A 16,334-nucleotide genomic window follows, 5' to 3' on the forward strand; every position below is an offset into this window, starting at 1 on the left:
GCGCGTGTGTATAAATATATATATATATATGTATGTGTATATATATGTATGTATATATATATATACACACACATGTGTAAATCACATTCTAAAATTAAATTTAAAATTTTAATTTTAATGAGTGATCTTGAGGGAAGACAGCTGTGTTGGAGTCCAGGGTGTAACACTTAGTACCCATGGAACCCTAGGTAAATTATTTAACTATTCTGAGACAGTTTTCTTATTTGCAATACAGGGAGAATAATGCTTGTATCAATTCATAGGTTTGTTGTAGAACTGGAAGTGTTACAGATCTGTGCAGAATAACTGAATTTATAGACATCTCCTCTAACTGAAACCTCCACCAGAGTCCTCTGTGTTTTATTATTATTTTTTTGGTAGTCCTGAGTTGTCAAAGGTCAATGAAAAGCAAACCCTCCCCTAGCTCTACCAAGCCAAAGACTTGAAGTATAAACCCAATCCCAGAAGTTATCAAACAAGTCTTTAAGCCCCTACTCTGTGCCAGGTATTGCCTCTGAGGGGAAAGCGGTACAAATGTACAAAGACAATCCCTACTCTTAAGAAGCTTACATTCTATTGAGGGAGCCAATGTGTATATATGTAAATATTTAAAATAAACACAATACAAATGTTGAGTTTTGTGAGTTAAAAACAAGATGGGCAGGGCAACAAACATAGTAGGCACTTGAAAAAATGGTGATCAATGGTGAATAACTTAACTCTTCTAAGTAATTCAAAGATCCAAGATGATTCCAAGGGACTCATGGTGAAAAGTGCTATCTATCTTGATAGCAAGAACTGATGAAATCTGACTCTAAATTGAAGCAAACTTTTTTTATACTTTATTTTTCTTGGTTTGATCTTTTTTTTTTTTTTTTTTGGTCTCTGTTTTCTTTGGCAATTAATATGGAAATATGTTTTGCATGACTGCACACATATAGCCTTTGTCAAATTGCTTGTTTTCTCAATGAGGGGGGAAAAGAAGGAGGGCAGAAGAGAATTTGAAACTCGAAATTGTAAAAAATAAAAGGTGAAAATTGTTTTCACATGTAATTAGGAAAAATATTTTTAAAAATGCTTGACAGCTAACTTGTTGACTTAGAAATTAAGGAGTCCATTTCAATCATCTAGGTGAGGGGTGATGAAGATCTGAAATAGTGTGGTGGTTGAGTGAATAGAGAGCAGGGGTTGAATGTGAGAGATGAAGATTTTTGGATGACACAATTTGGCAACTTTTTGTATATGTGGAATGAAGGAGAGTAAGGCATTTGGTATAATGCTGGGGATATAGACCTGAGAGACTGGGAGAAAGACAGTGATTTTGATAGAAATAGGGAAGTTCAAAAGCACAGTAGATTTTTTTTTTTTGGGGGGGGGTGATATGAGATAGAGAATCAATGAGACAGAAATAAAAGGATTTAATGTCTGTTATTTGAAGTCTGTGGACTGCCTACCTAAATTCTGAAAGGCTTATTATCAAGTTGGCAATAGGAAATTGCAATGAGTCTTTACTAAGGCACAGATGAGTCACAATCTACGTCACCAGACACACTGAGAACATCACAGATCCTTGAAATCTATCTTAAATACTAGAATTTCACTATGGATGGATGTCTCCAACTGGAGACTGGATGATCACTTATTGAAAATGGTCAGGAATGTGTTTGATGATATCTATTCCAGCTCTAAGAATGTGTAATTCTCTGTCTCTATCTCTCTCTGTGTCTCTGTGTATGTCTCTTTCTGTGCCCCTCTGCCTTTCTCTCTGTGTCTTTCTCTCTGTATCTCTCTCTCTCTCACACATACACACATATACACATATACACCTTCACACAAAAATTGAAACATATAGGTTTATTTACTTGTCCTTTATGCTTTTGTATTGGGTGAGGTGAAACTTTATTGAGAATGTTCCAGTTTTATTTCTTGTGTTCAGCACTAATGGACTTGAAAATTAAGTCTGACAATAATGTTATTCACTGGCCTTTTAGAGGCAGAAGCTATATACAAAAGCCCTTCCCTTTTCTGAATGTGTTCTTGCCATACCTTAGAGAAAAGGTAATATGCTTTTCTCAAAGTAACCATGAAATTAGAAAACTTCAAACCACATTGTATACATTGCTTTTATTTGTTGCTGAATCATTTATCACTTTCCATTTCTAGACCTCAATTATTTCTGTAAACTGAGTGCTGTGGACTAGATGTTTGTTTTTCAGTCATTTCAGTCATATCCAACTCTTTGTGACTCCATTTGGGTTTTTCTTTTTTTGGTAAAGATTCTGAAGTGGTTTGCTATTTCCTTCTCCAGCTCATTTTACAGATGAGGAACAGAAGCAGAGTTAAGTGACTTGCTCAGAGTCATCCAATTTGTAAGTATCTGGGATCACATTTGAATTCAGATCTTCCTGACTGTAGACTCCCATTCTATATCCACTGCTCCACTTAGCTACCCCACTGCTCTTTAAGGACTTTGAATCGCTATAAGTTTCACTGGAGAAGCTGATATCCTGTTATACCATTATTCTGATAGGTTATGTAATAGGGGCTGTTACAGTGTTGGGAATAATTTTATTTTATTTGCTTAAGTTGCTCTTGGTGGTCCCTCTTCTTCTGCGGGTCATTTTTATTTCCTTCATTAGTTCCCTTTCCTCCTCTTGTCCCTAAATTGCTTTCTAACAAGATGCCCTTGTTAAACCTTTTCTCTCTCTGCATTTCCCCCCCTTGATGATCTATTCTATTTTCACTTCAATGACTCTATATGATCCTTTCTTACTCTAAATCTATGGTTATGTGAGGCTTGAAGGAGGGAGATATGTTTTTTTTTTCCCCTACAGCTTAGCAGATTAGAATTTAGTGTAATCTGCTTCATCATATCAAGGAGTTTGGTTTAAAGGCTTTGAATTCTTTAGTTATCTTCCATGACGTCTAAAAATGGGAATAAAATTTCACTCAGAAAGTATTTGAAATTATCATAGTAGTCTATCTATATAGTATATAGTATGTATAGTCTATCTATATAGTATGTCAATAATATTGCTATGGAAAATTGTGACTGGGGTAATTGCAAATAGGGATTTTATTCTGGGCTCTGCTGCTAACTCTATGAACTTTGGCAAATTACATTACATTTCTGGGTTTCAATGCCTTCATCAGAAAAAGGAGTAGGCTGAACCAGAATGTGTCTAAGATTCCAATCAGTTCTGGCATTCTATGATTAGATTAGAAATTCACATATTTCATGCCATTCAGGATCCTCTAAAGCATACATACACTTTACCTTTTTTTAGTCCTATCATTCACAACTTCCTTATGCATCACTGTAGCCCCCAGGTGAACTGGGCTTCTAGCTGTTCCGGGAACACGCCACATGGTTTCCCACCTCCACACCTTCATGCTTGTTCCCTCTGCTTGGAATACCTCCCCCATTCTTGGAATTCTACTTTTTTTTTTTTTTTAAGTTTTATTGATACTTGTTCTTTGCATCAAAATCATTTCCTAATATACACCAACTCTTACTCTATTGAACCCTTCCCTTGTAACAGAGATCAGTTAAGCAAAAAACAATTTACAATAAATATAGCAAGTATATGCAAAATTCTTTCCCAAAGTTCCTTAGTCCCTTACTGAGAAGAGGGAAATTCTCATTTAAAAAATTCTACCTGCCCTTCAAGACCTATTCTAATACCACTTCTCCACGAATCTCTTCTGATTCTTCCCTTCTCTTCCCTTTCCCCCCTTTCCCCCTCTCCCCCCACAAATTCTCTCTCTCTTTGCAAATTATCTTAGAACATGTTGACTGGATTTCTCCTTTGTCCTTTGTATTACACTCACATATACTCACATATACTCATACATACTCCCATCTTAAACTCCCTAGAACAATACAAGCTCTTTGAGCTAAGGGGCTCTTTTGTTTCTGTCTTTGGATTCACAGCACCTAGCACATAGGGGATACTTTAATTGGATTGGATTGAACTAATTCCCAGCTAGGTGACACAGTGTATAGAGTGCTGGGTTTAGAGTCAGGAAAACAGCTTCCTGAGTTCAAATCTGTCCTCAGCTACTTACTAGTTGTGTGACCCTGGACAAGTTAGAGTTACTGTTTGCCTCAGTTTCCTCATCTGTAAAACAACGTGGAGAAGGAAATGGCAAACCACTCCAGGATCCTTGTCAAGAAAACCCCACATGGTGTCATGAACAGTAGTAGGTCATGTCTGAAAAAGTGACTGAATAATTCCCTTATCGACTTCTTCCTAATTGACAAACAGCATTCTTTTTCTCCCCTAGCTTTGAATAGCATTTTGTGCCTCTCTTGTGATACTTGTCACATTTCTTTCTCTGTATTATGATTCTTTGTATTCTCTTCTCATCCCCCTCAAAGGCAAGAACTTGGATTTATTCATCTCCTCATTCCCCCAGCAAGACCTGACATATTGCTTTTCAAGGTGGTCAATCAATATTTGTTGAATGGAACTGAATTCAGCATTACCACCTGCACTTTTTGATTCCAGTGGATGTTAGTTTTCAGTTCTACCCATTAAATGACTGTAGGTTTTGGTATTTCAGTTTCTTACTTATGCAGCCCCATTCTCCTTCTGTATGTGGGAGGAGCAGGTTGTCAAAAAGGCACAGAAGGAGGGGGGTGGGGGTGGAGGTGGGGACATAGCTCCTTAATTAACATACTCTGCAAAGAGAAGCTTTGGAGCTTCCTCCCAAGTTTTTTTTTTTTTTTTCTCTGCACTGTTCCCCTAGGAAAATAAAAGACCATTTTTAATCAAAGTCTGGAGATCTAAGAATACCATTGGTATATCAACCCAGGAAATATGTATATAAATTTCCTTTCCAGAAAGGCAGAAAATAGAAAGAATTTTGGCAGGTAGAAAAAGATAGGCAGAGAGATTACACTTCTATCCAAGTCATGGATTCTTAGGCTTCCCTCATCAAGATACATAGATAGATAATGGATAGATGCAAGATGACAGATAGATGATTGGTAGATAGTTGATAAATGGCAGATAGATGATAGATAGATAACAGACAGATAATAGATACATGAGATAACAGATAGATGATAGATGACAGGTGATAGATAATAGATGACAGAGGACAGATGATAGATAGATGATAGGTACATGACAGATAGATGATGGATAGATAGATAATGATCAAGGCTAGATCCTAGAAACATAGATGGTTATATTGATGATTTAGAGAACAGATGATATATTTATACATACACACATATATACATATGTGTATATAAATAGATGACAGAGGACAAATGATAAGTAGATGACAAATAAATATAGATAGATGATAGAGGATAGATACATAAGTGACAAATAGAAAATGATCGAAACATAGCTGATAGATAATGACAGGTAAATGATAGATGGCAGAGGACAATAGTTAGATAGGCAGATAGACTGATAAATAGATGACAGGATATATAGATGACAGCCAGATGATAGATGATTGAGTGACAGGTGATAGATAGATGATAGATGACAGATAAATAATAGATGAATAATAGATAGATGACAGATGAGAGATATATAAACACAAAATCTCTTCCCTTTCTACTCACAAAGCCAACATCTTGGTTCAGTTCTCATATCCTCTCAGTTGGCCTATTACAATGGCCTTTTAGTTCGTCTCCCTGCATCAATTTTTTTCTGCTCCAAGTCTAGCCTATACTACTGCTGAAGTGATTTTCCTAAAACACAGATCTAATCATGTTATCATCATATTCAATGAATTCATTGGCTTCCTATTATCTCCAGAATCAAATGCCCTGTTTGCCATTGAAAACTCTTTACAATATGGTTCCATACTGTCTTTTTGTTATTATTTTGCTCCCTTCTACATATTTTACAGAGTAGCAACACTGGCTAACATGCTTGCCTTTTTTCTGTGCCTTTGAGGAATTGTACCTCATGCCCTGGAATTTTCATTAAAATTTTTGGGATCCTTCAAGATTCTGCTGAGTACTATTGTTTGAAGGAAATCTTTTCCCTAGTTTCTAGAATCTTAACAACCTCCCATTTAGCTTGTATCTGTTTTACACATGTTCTGCATATGCCTATATATCAGCGTGCCATCTCCCCCATTAGATAAAAGTTCTTTGAGCTTTTTTTTTTTTTTTTTTTTTTTTTTTTGCTTTTATTTTTGTACCCTAGGGTCTAGGACAGTGCTTTGCTTTTAGTAAGTGTTTAACAAATGCTTGTTGATTGGTCAATGAGAATGCTGAATGAGTGAATGAATGAATAGCTAGTTTGTATTTTAGGTTTAGGTTATTTGGTTCCTCTTTTCAATCTGTATTGGTAGGGGTTTCACAAACTGCACATCTTAGCAACATGCAATTTCTAGGCTCTGCTGTTTTGCCTACAAGTGATTGATTTTCAATTTTCTTGTTTTTGTGGATTTGAATTAGACCCCAAGGGCCAAACTTTCTAGTAGCTACTGTACACTTACAGAGATCAGGCCACTTTAAAGTCGCCACCTCAGCAGATGAGCCATCTGAGGATTGCTGTTTGTATGATGTCGTAAAATTGTAGCTACAACCCAGTAATTTGTATATAGAATTAACTATCTGGGCAATTACATACACATTTAGGGAGCATGGTTTGGAAAATAATTTTTAAAGTCCTTTTATCCTTACAAGGGATCTTGAGGCTATTTTAGATACAGTTTTAATCTATTATGTTTTAAAGGTATTTTCATTCAGCTATAGAGGTTAATTTGGGAATAAAGTTCTGTCTTATATGAATGCTGAGTAATCACTTCCATGATGTGATTTCAGGGGCCTTCCTCTAAACAACTCTTCCCTCTAACCTAACTTCAATAAGGACAAAACCTTTCATTGGCTATTAGAAATTAGGACGGAAATGCAAAAATTTTTAGAAAGATAATTGACAAATTTATAACAAAATCAGACAACTGTAGGTAGAATGTACCTTGGGACTTAGACTATTAGAACTGAAACTGTACTTCTTTCTTTCTGCTAACTTCCTCTTCATTCTTCTTTGATGATCCTGGGAGATTTGGCTGGGGTGTATTAATAAGAGGTAGAAAGAGATTCAGGAGGCAAGGGAATTAATGGTTAATATCAGAAAGAGGGACAGTGATCAAGGACAAAAGAAAGGATGCCAAAGTGGCATGATTTATGTACTACTCCTTGGAAGAGTTAGCTGCTGAGTTTACTTATTTTTTCCATGGATCTGAAACCAGAAGTAGCCAGAGGTCCCTGTCAATGACCAGACAACTATTATTTTAGAAAGCACATTTAACCCTCCAGTTCACATCTGATACCAAACACTACAGACTGAGCCAAGGTTGTTGAGTCCAGAATTAGGCTTCATCTAAGGTGCTACATGATATGTAAATTGAACCATGAAAAAATGGAACCAATGGAAATAATGATGCTATATTCTTGCTTCTTCAAAGTTGAAGTCAAACTGAATGCTTCCTATTACTCCTGTTTTCAAAGCACTTAGATGGCTCCCAAGCAGTCTCTCCTCCTCTTCCTTTTCCACTCCCCTGCCTCCACCCACCAAAATCGTCATTTCCTATACAACACATCAGGACTTGCACAAAGAGTGGGCGGGGCCATTCTTTCTCCAAGATTATATATTAATAGAGTATGGTCCAATTACTATTTAGCCTCATGTGCTTGGGACCTCAGTGCATCAACTCAAGCCTCAGCCCATTACAGCACCTGATCGTGGGAAACTAGTAGGTTCAAATACATGGGTTAGATATTTATTATTTGTGGTTTTATTGTTATTATATGCTATCTTATTTTAAGAATTAAACCAACTATTTGCAGTATCTAAACCTGCTGGTCTTCTCTGCAGAAACAGATCCATTACTAATCACACAATCAGAGATTTTCAAAATATAGCAAGTTCAAGAAGGGGAAGAGGGCTAGCCAGTAGGTGGGGGCTTAGGAATTAATTTGTAATGGGGGTATCTCCACAAATCCATATGTAGTTATGTATGGATGTAAAATAAAATGGAATTGCCCAAGTCTTGATCCTTTTAATTCTATTTCTGAACTGTCTTCATTAATTATAGATGGGAACTGGCTATCAAAGAATAAAAGGGCAATTTTCACTTTACCTGTGCTTCATATTGTTTTAGTATCAGGTTAATGATAACGCATATTGATGCTTCAGTCTGCCACTTTTTACTTTCTACTAATCAAAGAGCATAAAAGTGAATTAGAGAGTAAGGCTCTCTTTAAAGACTTTGGCAAAGTGCCTACCAATATCGGTATCACATCTGTTGCTGTGAATTAGCATGTTAGCTTACTTTTCTGGCATTAATAAAATGAGGAAAAAATATAGCATTGTCAAGAAAATGATAACAGAGTGGCTGTGCAGTTGGTGTAAAAAATCAAAAAATGATGTCATTGAGACAGAATTTTAGAACTGAAAAGCAATCCAGAGGCTATCTAGGCTAATTCCTTGTCCTGTGCATAAATCTCTTTTACAGTCTCCATAAGAATTGTAGATCAGCTCCAACCTAAGGGACAAGTCATTCATTATTACTTCATAATACAAACCATTTCATTTTCAGAAAGCTAGTTAGTCAATAAACATTTATTAAGTGCCTACTATGTGCCAGACACTGGGCTAAGTTCTAGGGATACAAAAAAAGGCAAAAGACAGTATCTGACTTTGAGGAGCTCACAATACAATGGGTTATTTGAAAGTTTTCCTTATATTGAACTAAAAGTTTTTCTTTGTTCTGATCTCTGGAATATAACTTAAGTGTGATTCTTCTTTCAATAAATGTTGATTGAATTTCATTCTCCAAACCAACCCTTCAATTATTTAAATGTAACGATCATGTGTTCATTAAACCTCCTTTTCCAAGGTTCAAATAGTCCTAATTCCTTCCACTAATCCTCAAATAACAATATTTCAAAACACCTCACAATCCTGGTCAATCTTCTTTGGACATATTCCAAATGGTCAATGTCATAGTTAGGATGTGGTGACCAGAAATGGATACACCATTCCCGATGTGACTTGGCCAGAAGAAAGTGCAGTGGAATAATCATTTTCTTTACTGTAGACACCATATTTCTATTAATTCAGTCAAAGATAACAATAACATTTTTGGCAGTTTCTCACATTGCTGAACCCTATTGATTGTGCAGACTGGTAAAACTCCTAGATTTTTTTGCCTCTTACATGGCTTGCTAGCCGAAATTCTCTCATCCTGTACTTGTGTCATTGATTTTTTGGGCCTACATATGTAGTTTTTTAATATTTACTAGTTATTATGGGATTGTGGCTTGATTAAAGTAAGCAAATCCATGTATTACATCTGATGATCTCCATATAGTACTTCATATAGAGAGAACAATTCCCTTGCACTTAAAAGATACTTTTCTTTAACAATAATAACAACAGCAACAACAATTTATCTTGATATGTCTCCTAGGGCCTACTAAAAGACCCTATATTTTGTAGATAATAATATCTATTATTTGTAGATAATAACATAATAATAATATTAATCCAAATTAATTAAAATACCCAACATTTGCATGACCCGTCACATTCATTGTCTCATTAAATCCCTATAAAAACTCTGTAAGCTTGGCCAGGCAAGTTTGCTATTTTTATTGTTAAGAAAACACAGAGTCAGAAGGGTTAAGTGATAACTGAGGTTGCGTAGTTAGTGACAAAGCTCAGACCACAATTCCTCCTGGTATAGTGTTCTTTCTACTATAATAATAGCTGACATTGATGTAGTACTTTATCTATATAGCTTTTTGAGAGGGAGCAAGAGAAATAATGACATAGTGCTTTCAGTTGTAGATGCTTGTATGGCAACCATACGGACTCTCATCATATCTCTTTGCTAATGGTTCAGCGCCTTATTTATTATCTTGCTTTGGGTTCAGAGGAAGTCTAAGCAGTATACTCTGGAATATTTCCAACTTAACCAGTATTGTAGAAACTCTCTGTTTGGCTTTGTCCTCAGTCCCAGAGTAATACCTGAAAAAATATTTTATCTGATGAGTAAGTTTTCCTTTCCCTAAATTTGAACTGTGAACTTATTGTTCAATCATTTCAGTGTGATCAACTCTTTGTAACCCTGTTTAGGGTTTTCTTAAAAAAGATACTGGAGTGATTTGCCATTTTCTTCTCTAGCTCATTTTACAGATGAGGAAACTGAGGCAAACAGGGTTAAGTGACTTGCTGGGTCACACAACTGGTGAATATGAAGTTGAATATGAACTCAACTCTTCTTCGCTACAGGTCTGGCAATCTATTTACTGTGTCACTTGGGTGTCCTAACTTACAGGCTTAGACAAAAATCACTGTTAATGGTGATGCCATTTAATAGCAATACTTACTAATATAAAAACACAAATAAACATTCAAATACAAATAAACATCGATGGCTGAATTGAGGTTTGTAGTGAGGATCATGTCCTTATCTCTTATAGATTTCACCAAGTGTATCTAAAGGGAATTTCTTAGGAAAAGAATGGAGGCTTAAATTCTTCTAAATTGACAAGTCTCTAGCATTGTGCTCTGGAAAAACAGGAAAAATAGAAGAATCTTTTTATTGGACACCACTCTTACCAGCTGCTATGACTGCTAGTTGGCCTAGTTTCATCCCCATCTTATGTCCTCTCACTGTCTGGTCCACACACTTAGCCACTTGTGTCTTGTTCTTGCCTCTCCATTTCTCCTATATGGAAATCCTAACTATTCAGGACCTCTAGAAACCCAAAGCAAACTAAATACACTAAATGTCTATAAATAGACTAGCTCAAAAATTCTCTGCTTCTCTGGGTAAAGTCCAACAAAACCTGGGTCTTGGCCATCTGGGGCTATGATTAAACTATCTCATTTGATTTTCTATATAATTCTATTAAGTAAACTCTATATCTTATACATGAGAAAGTTGAGGTTCCAGGAGGTCAAATAACTTTTTTGTTTTAAAGTAACATTGATTTTTATTATACAGGTATCTTTTTCTTTTCATTTCTCTTTACCTTCTTCCTTCCCTCCCTCCCTCTCTTCCTTCCTTCCTTTCTTCTTTTCTTCCTTCTTCTCTTCCTCCCTGCCTTTTTCTTTCCTTTTTTCCTCTCTCTCTCCCTTTCTCCTTACCTTTTACCCTCCCTCCTTCTCTTCCTTTCTTTCTTCCTCTCTCTCTCTCTGAAATGAGGGATTTGAATCAGGTGTTGACTCCAAGATGCAGCAATCTTTTTATAATTTATAACATCATATATATGAAATATATATAAAAAATATACACACACACACATCAACTGTCTCATCCTTTTTTTTTTTTTTTTTTACTTTCCTCTCTGGATAGATGTAGGATAGTAGTTAAAGATATCAGTCTTTTGTTTTCAGTACCATGAAAAAAAAAATGGAGCCATGGAATCAGAAATTAGGGAAGCCATTTTATGTTGGGTTCTAAAGGACACCTGATATAGAGAAATGATTGCTGTAATTGAAATAAAGAGTTTCAGTTATGCTGCTTACTTGATCTTCTCTGGGCCTTGGCTTCCTCATTTGTAAAATAAATATTTAATAAATTTAAAAATCACAAATCACTTACCCTCAGTGCTCTAAGAAACTCTCTTAAGACTGTAAATTAGAAGGTACTGGTGTGCATCAGGGGAAGGAATATAGGTCTGGCCACAAAAAGCTAGCAAATGGGTCACTTGGATAGTCTCACTTTCAAGATCACAGCTTTGGACTCCAGAGGACTTTCCCATTTATAATTCCTGCAGCTGCCAGCTCAGAACCTGAGTCCAATAATTCAATTCAATTCAATAGGCATTTACTAAGTTACTTACAATGTGCCAAACCCTGTGGCCAATATAGACTTGCAGACTGAAACAAAACATAACAGAAAAGGTCCTTGACTACTAGGAGCTTCATTCCTGAGAGCAGAATATATGTTGTATAGCCTTTGAAACACTGAGCCCCAAGGAAAAATCTCTGGAGTGTGCTAAGTCTGAAGTAAATCTTTGTCCCAGCTTTTAACTTCAGTTTCCAGTCATAGGTTAATAATGTATATCGCCTATTGACCTTGCTTGGATCAGACAGACATTCCAAGTTAGGAAACATGCATTTTAAGCAATTCCACAGATGAGAGGGAAAAAAGAGGAAAAAAAAAAGAAATCAAATTCAGCAATTAACTTCTAATTGCACAATTATTTCTTTACATGGTCTAGTGTCAGAGATGGAAGACTTGTTTGAATAAATGGTGAAATTTTTGACTTTTGTGTATCCCCCAGTGCTTTGCATAGTGCCTGACAAAAAGTATATGTTTAATAAATGCTTGCTGAGTTGATGGGTAAACATGGTGATTATAAGTAAATTGGGGAAGGAGGGAATTCAGAAAAGAATTTAAAGTTTGTGTGGAGAGGAGGGTAACAGATGACCTGAGCACCACCTTTTATTTAATTCTTGGTAGTGGAGCAAGGCAATTGACAGAGAAGGCCTTTTTAACCCATCACTGAAAAATATTGTTCTCTGTGAGTTTAATTCTGCAAATTCTATTGGCTTTAACGGGGATTTAACCTTGTGGAACCCCTGCATCCTAAGGAAAGAGAGAAGGCGCTTCCTCTTGTGTGTGTTGGGTGGGGTATGTGGCTTATATATTTTGGGATTCTTCCCAATTAAGAATCTGAACCCTATGCTTTGCACGGAGTTACTTGTCCTAAAATATATGGGTTATGTTGATGATGTAGTTGCGTCAACCCCAGAAGATGAATGGGGAAGAAGCCCGTAATTTTATATGTAAATCATGGACCTAGTCGACTATTTACAACACTTCCCCTCGCTTTTCTCTCGATTAATCAATTCAATGCATGCAAGCAGGCGGGGTTTCTCTCCATTTGAGAGGATGATAGTCCCTTCGAAGGTCTCCCACTTAACTTCCCAGCCGCTGCCCAAGTAGCCGCAAGCAGCTGGACCCGCCCAGCCAGAGTTAGGGGATCGTCTTCCCCTCCTTTAACAAGCCCGGCTCGGGAAGAAAAATCCCAGCTGCGAGCTGCTGTCCTCCCTTAACAGTCGGTCGGGAACCTGTAGGAATGACGGAACTTTGGGGGAAACCAAGCCCAGAAAGATGCTGCAAGATCACGGACTCTCTCAGCTAGTCCTTGGACAGGGGGGAGTCAACCAGATCCACCCCACTTCCCAGGAGCCCGGGCCCCTCCCCAGATTTTTCCTGTTTGTCTTTTCCTCCGAGAGCTGCGGAAATCAAGCTAATTTAAATTGTAATTTCCTAAGACTCTCCCATTCTCAGAGCAGAAATCACCCAGCCGGCTCCTCGGAAAGCTTAGACTATTTATATCTTCAGCGTTGGCAAGAGAGCCTCAATTACCTGAAACCCCTGTCCCCCCACCAAAAAAAAAATCTATAAGGGTAAGTGGATTTAGTACTCACATAGACATGTTTCCTTTGGGTCGTGTGGCCCCGATACCCAGAACTGAGAACCGTTCCCTGGTTTTACCCTAGCCATCTGTTTGCAGGAGCTAGCAGCATCTCGGGGAGGATTCAGTGCATTCAGATTTGTAAATCACAGCAGGTGCATAAGCTGGGGCTGACTCATGCAGAATACAGATAGACCCGAAGGCGGCCACGGCGGCGGCGGTGGCGGTGGCGGTGGCGGCTCAGTGCTTCCTGCTCCTGACAGTGCTGCTCCTGGTGGTGATGGTGCTGCTGCTGTTCTGAGCCTCCAAGAGTGGGCCTTCTCTCCCCCCTCCCCCCCCCCCCAAAAAAAAAGAAGGCTTATGGGGAAGTTGAACTCTGAGTCTCAAGGGATTACGTGCCGAAAACTTTGACATCACATTAACCAAAACGAACATGCAGAGCACTCAGAAGTCTTTCTTCCCCCTTCTCTTTTGCCTCCTCTTTTCTTTCTTCTCTTCCTCTGTCCTACCCTTCCTTTCCTTTTTCCTCTTCCCCTTTCTTTCCGTTTCTCTTTATCCCCCCCTTTCCCCCACTGGCCTTCTTTTCCTCGTTTCTTTCTCCTCCCCTCTTTCTCTCTATTTCTTCACTCTTCTTCCTTCTCATTACTTCCCCTCTTTCTGTTTCTTCTTTCCCCCTTCTTTTTCCCTTCTATTCTTCCCTCCATCTCTTTCTCTTCTTTTCCTGTTTTTATTCTTCCTCCTCTGTCTCTAACTCTGTCTCTGTCCCTCTTTCTCCCTCCTCTCCCTCTCGCCTTCTTTTCTCTGTCTTCCTCTCTCTCTGTTCTTCCTTTCTCTCTGCCCTACTTCTTACCACTTTTTCTTTGTCTCTGTCTTCCTCTCTCTCTGTTCTTCCTTCTCTCTGCCCTACTTCTTACCACTTTTTCTTTCTCTATTTTCTTGTCTTTTTCTCTTTTCAATCTTCTCCCTCCTTTCTTTCTTTTCCTCCATTTCCCCTCTTTTTGTCTTTACCTTCCTGGCTTCACCCTTTCCTTCCTTCCTCCTCCTTTCCTCCTTCTCTTCCCCCTCTTTCCTTCTTTGCATTTATCTCTATTTCTTTTCCTGTCTCCCTCTTTCTCACCACCTCCTTCCCTCTACCAAAATTAACAAAGTTTCCTTTGATCTATTATTAGAATGATGTAATTATTCTGTTAATAGGAAACAGTGGTTAATGATCAGTGGCTAAATCTTGGTCCAATAAAAGGATCTCAAGTCCCAATACCGGGTTGAAACCCTTTCTTTGATATTTGGTATATATGTGAACATTGGGAAAGTTACTTAAAATTCCTGGACCATAATTTCTTCATCTGCAAAATGAGAGAGCTGGAGAAGATGGCCTTTGAAGTATGTTTTCCTTCAAAATCTACAAGTCAATGTAAATAAGCATGGGAAGGTAGATGACACAGTGGATTGAATGCTGTGTTTAAAGTCTAGAAGACTTCTTCAAAGTTCAAATTAGGCCTCAAAAGACCATACTTATTAGCTGTGTGATCCTGGGCAAACTCTTAACTTAGTTTGCCTCAGTTTCTTTATCTGTAAAATGAGCTGGACTAGGAAATGTCAAACTACTCTTGTATCTTTGCCAAGAAAACCCTAAATGGAGTCATAAAGTGTTGGGAAGGATTAGAATGGCTGAACAACAATAAAAAAATATACATAAGGTACATCTGAGAAAAGTTATCCCTAGGCCAGTGAAACATTCGTGGAATATCTACTGAACCCTTGATTCCCTGAGCCAGCGGCTGTCCTGTACTCAGTTGCACAATGTTAAGCTCCTGTCTCAGCACAGGAATGTTGCCAAAATTGAGCTCCAGCATACTGCCAAAGATAAACGATTGCTGGAGAGGGAAATTCCATATTATAAGTAACAGCCAACGCAAATGCTCCGGAACTGCAGCTATAAAATAAATCAGAGAAAGCCCTAATAACTGCCTGCACTGTTCACTTGAGTCTCCAGATGTTGGGCTCTTGGATGAGGATTGTGGCCCAGCAGACATCACTGATGTGGTTGTGCCTTTTTTAGAAGATAAGGTCTGAAAGCTGTGGATGGAGAAGATTGGAGGAGGCAAGTGTTTTTAAATTGTCCTGTATCATTTTGTAGAAAGCCTAATGGGAACAAGAAGAAGAACTGAAATGGTATCTCTTCCTTCTCTTTCTTCCTTTTTTCCCTTCCTCCTCTCCCCTTGCAGATGCCAGACCCAGCCTGAGATGGGCTTCCTTGTTGCTTGCTCTAAGTAAAGACATTCAAATAAATTCAAGAGGAAAGAGAGCAGAAAAAAAATTAGGGAGAATAAAGGAAGCATAGTAGAAGAAAAGAAATAGAAAGAGAAGTACAGAAGAGGAAACTAGAGAAGAATCAGGAGTAAGAGTGAGAAAACAAAGGAGAGAAAAGAATGAGAAAATTTATCCAACTATTCATAAATATTTATTAAATTCAAGAGACTCTGCTAGTTTCTCTGAATACAAAAATAATTATAACACTCAACTTGAGTTTAGGATGTTTACAATTTAAGAGGAATAGGAGATAATAATAGGTACTTAATAAATTTTTGGTGAATTATTGGATGGGGGAAGATATGCATACAAATAAGAGAGAAAGAGACAGAGACAGAGAAACAGAGATAGAGAGAGAGAGAGGAGAGAGAGACAGAGATGGACACACAGACAGAGACAGACAGAGAGAAAAGGGGGAAAGGGGTGACAAAGACAGATAGAGAGATAGACACAGACACAGACACAGAGACACAGTGAGACAGAGACAGACAAAAACACAGAGAGGAGAGACAGAGAGAGAAAGACAAAGAGACAGAGAGACAGATAGAGAGAGATGAGATACAGAAACAAGACACAGAGACAGAGACAGAGAAAGAGAGGGAGG

At 37.8% G+C, this 16,334-nt stretch overlaps 1 protein-coding gene across 2 annotated transcripts in view; it reads right to left on the minus strand.

Moving 5' to 3' along the window:
• ASAP1 (ArfGAP with SH3 domain, ankyrin repeat and PH domain 1) overlaps positions 1-13,456 on the minus strand; it is a 594,911-nt gene extending 581,455 nt beyond the window's left edge. Inside the window, exon 1 of one of the 2 annotated variants that reach the window (XM_051971096.1) lies at positions 13,434-13,456. In XM_051971096.1, coding sequence (XP_051827056.1) covers positions 13,434-13,441 — 8 coding nt within the window. In that variant the 5' untranslated portion in view covers positions 13,442-13,456. The remainder of the gene's footprint in view (positions 1-13,433) is intronic. The other variant, XM_051971093.1, reaches the window with a different exon arrangement.
• Between the last annotated feature and the right edge of the window lie 2,878 nt (positions 13,457-16,334).

This window comes from Antechinus flavipes, chromosome 1 (genome assembly GCF_016432865.1).
Source record: "Antechinus flavipes isolate AdamAnt ecotype Samford, QLD, Australia chromosome 1, AdamAnt_v2, whole genome shotgun sequence".
In the NCBI taxonomy this organism is placed as follows: domain Eukaryota; kingdom Metazoa; phylum Chordata; class Mammalia; order Dasyuromorphia; family Dasyuridae; genus Antechinus; species Antechinus flavipes.